Source organism: Mirounga leonina, unplaced genomic scaffold (assembly GCF_011800145.1).
Source record: "Mirounga leonina isolate KUSES-001 unplaced genomic scaffold, KU_Mleo_1.0 Mir_376, whole genome shotgun sequence".
NCBI lineage: Eukaryota > Metazoa > Chordata > Mammalia > Carnivora > Phocidae > Mirounga > Mirounga leonina.
This window is the reverse complement of record NW_023270718.1, coordinates 9,597,719-9,606,074: the sequence shown is the minus strand read 5'-3', so window position 1 is coordinate 9,606,074 and position 8,356 is coordinate 9,597,719. Positions and strand designations below refer to the sequence as shown.

Here is an 8,356-nt window from a genome sequence, read left to right as displayed (position 1 = left end):
ATTGATAGATGATAGAGATAACTGATAGATATAATGGATGGATGGATGGATAGATGATACATTGATAGATGATAGAGATAACTGATAGACAGATATGATAGATAGAAATGAAAGATAATTGAAAATTACCTAGCTAAGTAACAATACAGGGCCTTAATCGTAACTTCCTCACAGAATTTTGTGAAGATTAAGTGGCTTCATATTTAAAGTAGTTAGAACAGTGCCTGCTAATTAGGGAGTACTCAAAAATGGGAGATATGGCTAGGTAGCTACATAGTTAGATATCTACATGGATGGGTGGCCGGACAGATAAAACGACAGGAAGAAAAAGACACAGAGGGTCAGAGAGGACATTTGCATCTAAGATTAGATTCACGCTGCTCCTCAGAGTTCAGGGAATGGGACAAACGTTTGCAGAGCAATGTTAACTGGATGACAGAAATGAAAGCTTCTGTATCAGACCTTCACTCTATGCCAGGCATCTGTATCTGGATCTCACTTAATCTGAGAAACAGCCCTATAAAACGGGTACTATACGATCTCATTTTAGAGGGGGAAATGTAGGTTCTGAGAGCTGAAGTAACATGCCCAGGATCACACATCTCCCAGGGCACAGAGACAAGCTTCGACCAGACTGGCTGGCTCTTTGGTGGGCATCCCTAACCACTGCGTTAGGCATGCATTCAGTCATATGAAGCAGGCAATGAGCATCGCAGTACATAAATATTCCTACACGTCTGATTAATTCTTCTTTTCTAAATTTATTTTTGAGAGAGAGCACGAGCAGGGGGGAGGGGCAGAGGGAGAGAGAGAATCTCAAGTAGACTCCCTGCCAAGTGTGGAGCCTGATGTGGGGCTCAATCCCACGACCCTGAGATCATGACCTGAGCCGAAATCAAGAGTCGGATGCTTAACTACCTGAACCACTCAGGCGCCCCATGTCTAATTAATTCTTTAGTCTCAAATCCTAGAAGAAAGGTAACTCAGTCAAAAGTTATACACATTTTGAGGTTCTTGAGGTCTATTTCCCAGCTGTCTTTCAGCCAGAGAGCACAAGTCTGTGGTTCCTGCAGCACCACGGGGAGTACCCATCTCATCCAAGAGTTGCAGTTGTCGGGGGAGGTTATGGAGAGCATTGGGCAGCACTAAGCACCGATGTTGCAGGAGAAAGACTTACCTGAATTACTGACCCAGGATTCACTGAATGCTCAGATTTTCAAGGGGGTTGGGCTGGTAAGGCTGGAATCGTGATATCAGAAGGATCAAGATGCTGAAATGACAGGATAGGAATCTGGGGTCAGAAAGGGGAATTTCAGAGTGGACTGCCTTAAGAATGTTTCTGTGCAAAGCCGAGGAGAGCCAGAACAGAGTGGGGCCAGTGGCCGTCACGGTGTCGAGGGCACAGACTCGGGTGGTGTGGCTGACTCATGGGCCAGCGTCACCGGAGATGACCGACAAAAGCAGGCATGGGGAAAGGTGGAAAAGCACGTCTTTGCCTTCAAAAGGTGAGTAGATATCAAGTTGCAGAAAATTTTAGGAGTGCAGAAGATGTGTCAGCCTCCCTTGATTCTGAATCGGAGGGTGTGTGGAAAATGGTGCAGGGGTGGTTTCACAGGAGAGGATGGGCTCCTTTGTGTTAGTGGGGTGGGCTGTGTCTCTCTAGCTTCTGCTCTCCTTGTAGGGGCATGGATAATATTAGTGGAATTGAAAAGCGGGTAGCATACTGACAGCAATGGACAGAGAGAGAGCTGCTTTGGGCTCTGCCTGGAATGCTCCCGCCAGATATTACATGGATGGCTCCCTTCCTTCAGAGTCTGCAACACAGTAGACTGAAAAATAGGGTGAATAAAATAAAATGAGCTAAAAGATGATAAAGAAGATGGGGCAAGACCTTGACACGGCCATGGTGGGCTGTGTCTTTCTTGTTAATAACTCTGGTTACCATGATGGTTTGAGGTGTATCACGGAGAAAGGGACTTCTTTCTAAATATACATTCAAATTTTACCCCTTTTGAGCTAGGCAAGCTCTACAAACCCATGCTCACCCCCTATGTAGTCCAGCAATTTGGCATTCATAAAACCCTCCTAAGGTCTAAAAATTTAGACCCATGTTTATCTTTTCAATCTTACCAAGAAATCCCTTCACATCGCACAACAAAGCAGTGAACTGGAAGTCCTTGTACAGTTCAGAAACAGTCTTGCATGAAAGTTTTTCTCCTTCCCATCTGAGAAAGGAGGTAAAAATGGGTTTGGGGGAGTCGGGTCCTATGCATCCTTCCTTCCTGGAGCTCAGCTTTGAGCAATCGCCTCTGTCCATTGTGCTGAATATTCAAAGTGTCCCTCAACCAGTTCCTCATTATCTTGGATTGAAATTAAGGGATTACAATTAATTCTCTAAAGGACATAGTAATGCTATCGCTTGGGGTTGGGGACTTTTTTCTTTTTAAGATTTTATTTCTATTTATTTGAGAGAGAGAGAGCACACGTGAGCGGGGGGAGGGTCAAAGGCAGAGGGGAAGCAGACCCCCCACCGAGCATGGAGCCCAACTCAGGGCTCAATCTCACAACCCTAAAATCATGACCTGAGCCGAAACCAAGAGTCGGACACCCAGCCGACTGAGCCACCCAGGTGCCTAAGACCCCATTCCCTTTCCTGCCCATAACCCAAAGATCAGTGCTGGTCCAACACCTCTGGGTTCCCCACTCCTGTGTCCACAACTTCATCCCACCCCCACACCCCCGGAAGGAAGGACTCAGTCACCCTCTCTCCAACATCCTCACATTTCACTGCCCTGCCATGTAGTTTTGGGACAGTCACACTCCATCACTTCACTGGTGAGCTGAGGAATCAGGTCAGATGTTGCAAAGGAGTAGCCCCAACCAGACCCTTGAGCATGCTTTGGGTGCGTCAGCTTGTCTTTGTTTTTCTTTTTTTTTTTTTTCATCTGTTTTGGTTCCTCTGCAGTGTTTTGGAAGAATTGCAGGCTGAGTCACCGGTGTGTAGAGTTCAGGAATTCCACATAAAGATCTGGATCTTTGGCTTCTCTCAATGTGTCGGAGGTCTGTAAACACTGGGTCCAAGTCTCCAGTGGGCAGCCACCAGCCGGGGCTGAGGAGCAGCTTTTGATGGAGTGTGTTCTTGCCAGCTCACCAAAGACCTCACCAGTCCCTATCGGGTACCTCTAGCTCCTTCACCTGTTTCTGCAACCTCTTCGGACCCCTTGTCATTGTCATTTGGAACCCCCTGCCCTAGAAGCCCTCTGATGCTCAAGATTAAAAGATGAATCTGAGACTTTCCCTTGGCTCTGTGATGGGAAGGGGGCATATGCAGTGGCTTTTCACTAGCTCCCCGCCCTGGAATTCAGCACTTCTGATGCCTTAGTGTCCTGGCATCTCTCATTCCCGGGGCTGCTCAGTGTTTCTTCCAAGTAAGAAAGGGACATGGAAAGAGAGCTTCAGGACCAGATGTGCCCGAGTTTGAATCCCAGCTTTGCCACTTCCTAAGTAGCCAACTGTCAATTTCCTCATCTTTAGAAATTATTTTTTAAAAAAATAATAAAAATAGGGGCACCTGGGTGGCTCAGTTGGTTGAGCGTCTGCCTTGGGCTCAGGTCATGATCCCAGGGTCCTGGGATTGAGCCCCACTTCAGGCTCCCTGATCAGCGGGGAGTCTGCTTGTCCCTCTCCCTCGGCTACTCTCTCTGTCAAGTAAAGAAATAAAATCTTTAATAATAATAATAATAATAATATCTTCACGGAGTTGTTATGAGAACAGTTAGGTATTGAGACTGCGTCGTAAAGAAGCAGGCTAGGAAGGGACCCACTGTGGAAAGGTGCCTTCATCAAATATAATCATATTTATAGTAATCACAGGCACTAACTAGACTCCACATGATGTGCTAAGGACATTGTGCGCCTGACCTCACCGAACCAATGACAAACACAGAGGCTCAGAGAGGTTAAGTAATTTTCCCAAGATTGCACAGCTAGTAAATAACCAGATCCAAACCCAGGCATTTGGACTCTGGAGCCTATTTGCTTAACCATCACGCAGCCATGTCCCAAAGTACTACTAATCTCCGTTTGCATGACTGAAGGAGGGGACATGGTTGGATCCAAGGTCACAAGTAAGGACGTGGAAGACACTTTGTACTTTTCCCAGAAGGGATTCATCCTCACCTGCATCTTATCGACTCTGAGCAACGCCTCTGAGTCTCCTGCTTTCATCCTCTCCCCCCTCCTCCACCTGTTTTCCACACGACAGCGAAAATATTGCATTTAAAATACAAACAGGATAAAGCAGTGCCTGCCCCAAGCCTTCCAGTGGCTTCCCAGCATGCTGAAAATATAATTAAGCTCTCACATCTGCCCAGACCTTCACCTTCATGACTCATCTTCCCCTCCCTCCTCGCTCCAGCCTCACTGGCCTCCTCCCAGCACCAGGCCTTCTCTGCCCCAGGGCCTTGGATCTGGTTGTTCCCTCTACTGTCCTGTCTTCCCCAGGCCTCACCTAAGCCTCTCCTCCGACCTTCCTGACTCTCCAGTCTCCACTGTCTGCCCCCAAACATGCCCTGGACTGTTCGTATCCACTGAGCTGGAAACGGACTCGTTCACTGCTGTTTCCAAGGGCCACTTGATACCAGACCTGGCCACAGCAGGTGCTCATGAGATTTCTGAACAAATGGAGTTTTTACCAGAGGGATTGCACTGGGGGCCCCACCTCTTCCCACATCCAAACCGTTTACAATGAGACTCTACGACTTCCTCATCAGGACATGGGGGCTTTCTCCTCACCCTTGGATACGGGCTGGCCTTGCAGCTTGCTTTGGCTAAGAAGACCTGGCGGAAGTAAGAGGTGCTGTCTTCAAGCCTACGCCCCACGAGGTCTTGCTCATTTCTGCTCTGCTTGCTCACTCTCGAAACCCTGCCACTGTGGTGAGAAAAGGCCCAGACTCGTCTGAGAATGGGCACCTTGTCTTAGGTTGATTTTGCTTGCCGATAGCTAACCCCCATCCCTTTCCTCGTCTCTTCCTCACACCCTCGTGCTGTCACCGGGAGCCGGGAAGGAAGCTTTTAGCAAGGGGTGATGAAGATGAAGGAAGCAGCCTCAGGGTGTATTTTGGAAGTGAAATCAGAATGGATTCAGGGAACCAGTGAGCAGGCACCGGCCGTAGAGACGATGATGAGGAGGGACCAGGGCACTCCTGTGGTTCACCTCCTCACAAATAGGTAAGGGGCAGAGTTGGGGTTCACACCTGATGTGCTGACTCCCTTTAACTGGGGACAAGGGAGGGGTGAGGAGGCAGCAGCCGAGGGGAGCCCCAGGAGAAACCAACTCACCCCCACTGGGTCCCCACAGAGCTGCTATGTCAGGACCCCAAGATGATGACGCAGGAGGGAAACCCCCACATGGCCGACTGGAGCCTCTGGCCTCCTGCAAGTTCCCACAGGGACCGCGACGGGCAACAGTGTTGCTCCCTGTCGCTTAAGAAGGAAGCAGGGAAGTCCAGAACCACAGTCCAGGCTTCCTGGTCTGTGGTGCTGGTGGATGGAGATAGGACTGCAGAGAAGGTGGCTTGTCACGGGGGCTCTGAGGTGACCCAGCCTCATCACAGTGGCAATGGGCAGGGTCACACTACTGGTTTTACCTGCTTGCTTCTCTTCACATGCAGAGTCTGCAATCGACATACCTTCCTTCCTTGGCTCCCCATCACTGCTGGTCTGTGCAAAGCCCTATTTTGTTTGGCTCATTCATGGTCGACCAGCAGAATGCCAGACCTCGCTGGGAAGAGGAATGCAAGAACCGGGACCGTCTGGTTGGTGGGAGAGTGCGGGAGAGCAAGGCTGCTGCGTCCACACTGGTTAATGACCCGCAGGACAGTGAACCCTAACGCCTGGGGCTATCTTGTCTATTGGAGTGAACAAAAATAGTCACACGAACCAGCTTTGCGCAAGTTAACCTCCAACTTGGCAGGAGTGCTAAATGGCGGCCTCCAAACAATTGTTAGTCACGGTTTCATTTACAAGATGACCCTCAGAAAGGACTTTAATGCTCTGCATGATTTCATACGGAGGTACCGTTGAATGTTCTTATTTCTGAGTTTTGGGCTTTTCCCGAGCAATGTGGGCGCACCCCCTCTTCCCCACTCTCCCGGGGATGGACTTTGGGTAGCTCCCACTCGCTGCCACCCGAGCAACATCAGGGAGATGGACACCTGTGGCCGCGGTGAGTCTGGGCGCAGGGCGGAGGGCCGCTGGGGGGTCCTGTCCGCAGCACTCTGCACCCCCACCAGCGGGCACCGAGCCTCCTGTTGCCCTTGCGGAGGGTCCTTCTGTCTCAGCCTTCCCGTATCTTCTTCCTGTCGGGGGGCTGCCCCCCAGGTCTCGGTGGGACACACGTGGAAGCTGGCCAGAAGCGTGCGCGCCCCGGCGGGCACCGAAGCCCCAAACACCTGACCGCCAACCCTAACCACGAGCTGGGCTCGGGGGTACTTGGCGTCCTGAGTGCGGGACACCGTCATCATCAGTCCCCACTGACGGAGGCGGTGTGTGTCGAGGGCTCCCCAGAGGAAACCAGGGTCCGGGAGAGCTTGTCAGAAGGGGCGGAGCCTCACCAGCCAAAGCCGCGTTTGCGGGGGAGGCGGAGGCGCCACGGCCGCTGCGTGATGAGCGCGCGCCGGGCCAGCGGGGTCGCAGCCACTCACCCTTGCGGCCTCCGCCTCTCCATCTGTGTGATGGGGACAGCCTCGCTGGACTGTGCTGATAAACGAGACGGTGGATTGCGGCGCTGACAGAGGGCCTGACCCACAGCCAGCAGCAGTTCGTCCCGTTATCACCGGCCCTCCCCGCCTCCGGAGGTCCTGCAGCAGCAGACGCGGCTTCTCCAAGCGGTTCCCCCTCCTGGACGGGGGCACGGCGGCACGGCCGTGACGCGGGCGGTGTGGGGGCTCGGGCCGGCAAGCAGGGAGTCTGCATTCACCGCTCCACTGGACCTCCGACCTGCCCTTGCCACCTGTCTCACACGGCGGGTGCTGACACCTGGGGGCTGGCCCAGGGCACCGCGCGGCATTCCTTGAGGCTGCTGGCCCCCAAGCCTCCCTCGGCTGTCTGGGGACTGCTCTGCCCCACAGGTGTTGGAAGGGGGAGCCGGCCTCTAGCTACAGATACCTGACGGTCCAGCTAGTCACCCTCCCAGACTCCCTTGCGGCCGGGGCCTAGGCCGGTCAGGCGCAACGGCATCTTCAAGAGAAAACACCACGTTTGAACCCCAGGACTGTGCTGAACCGAGCACAAGGCGGGGGGCGGGGGAGCTGAGGAGGCAGGCCAGGGTCTGCACTCCACCGTGAGCCACCCCCATCCCTCCCCCTCTGACGGGGTCCCAGACCCACGGCCCGCAAGCTCATGCCCCATCCTCACCAAGAGATCGGATTCTTCTCTTGGCAAAATGGGTTCCCCAAGACTTACTGATACTGGTATTTGGGGGCCTCCTCCAACGAAGGCTCTAGCAATGGGCGTGGGGACCACTGCTGTTCACAGATGTAGACTCGTGCGCCAGGAAGCCACAGGCTGAGATTAGAACCCTGGTCGGTCTGGCACTAAGCCAGTGCCTCCCTCGAGCCTCGTTCTGGCCTCTAAAGACAGCAGTGGAGACACCTGCCGCTGGACCCCCAGGTGGGCTGGATGAAACCCATCTCCCACCACCTCCTCTCCAGGCTCAAGGGCCAGGAACTGGTGCCCAGGGCCCCCCATGCCATGGGGAGTCCGCGGGGGGCCGCTACACAGAACCTGGGACTCCGGTCGGCACCTCTCATCAACAACTTTATTACTCTCCAGATGCTGGTGAACTGTAGTCTCCACAGTGCTTCCCAGGAGCAGGCATCTCTGTCCATCACGCGCCTTCCCGGCCGCAGAGAGGGGCGAGACCAAGGAGCCCACTAGCAGGGCCCGGTCCATCCTGTCACGACCATCACCCCTCCGCTCCCTCTCCCCCGCTGGGGAGGGGTCTCCTAGGGACAAGCTCCTGTCTCCTTCCTTCAGCCTCCTCTGGATCCAGGGCCCGCCTGGCGCCCCTGCCCTGCGCTCCGCTCCTGGGCACCAGGCCCGCCTCGCTGCGCCCGGGGCCTCCGGCAGGTGGACAGGGAAGGGGGGCGCGGCTCGTGGACGCACCTGCTCGGAGTGGGAAGGCCCGGGAGCCGTGAGAACCGAAGAGGGAAGCGTGGCCCGGACGGAAAGGGCAGAGGAAACAGCAGGGTTCCGACTCAGGAGCCGGCGCTGGAGGAGGAGGGCCGCGGGCCGGGCGGGCCGGGCGGGCCGGGCGGCGCGGGCGCGGCGGCGGCTACCCCAGCGGCCAGGCCGG

General features: G+C 54.0%; 2 protein-coding genes across 2 annotated transcripts in view; both read right to left on the bottom strand.

Moving 5' to 3' along the window:
* The window catches only part of GALP (galanin like peptide), a 10,874-nt gene extending 9,608 nt beyond the window's left edge, over nucleotides 1-1,266 (bottom strand). The window contains exon 1 of the mRNA XM_034986452.1: nucleotides 1,178-1,266. The gene's annotated coding sequence lies outside the window, so the exon portion shown is untranslated. The remainder of the gene's footprint in view (nucleotides 1-1,177) is intronic.
* Nucleotides 1,267-8,258: 6,992 nt separating this feature from the next.
* Nucleotides 8,259-8,356, bottom strand: part of ZNF444 (zinc finger protein 444) — a 17,531-nt gene continuing 17,433 nt past the window's right edge. The window contains exon 5 of the mRNA XM_034986531.1: nucleotides 8,259-8,335. Within this exon, the coding sequence (XP_034842422.1) occupies nucleotides 8,259-8,335 (77 nt within the window). The remainder of the gene's footprint in view (nucleotides 8,336-8,356) is intronic.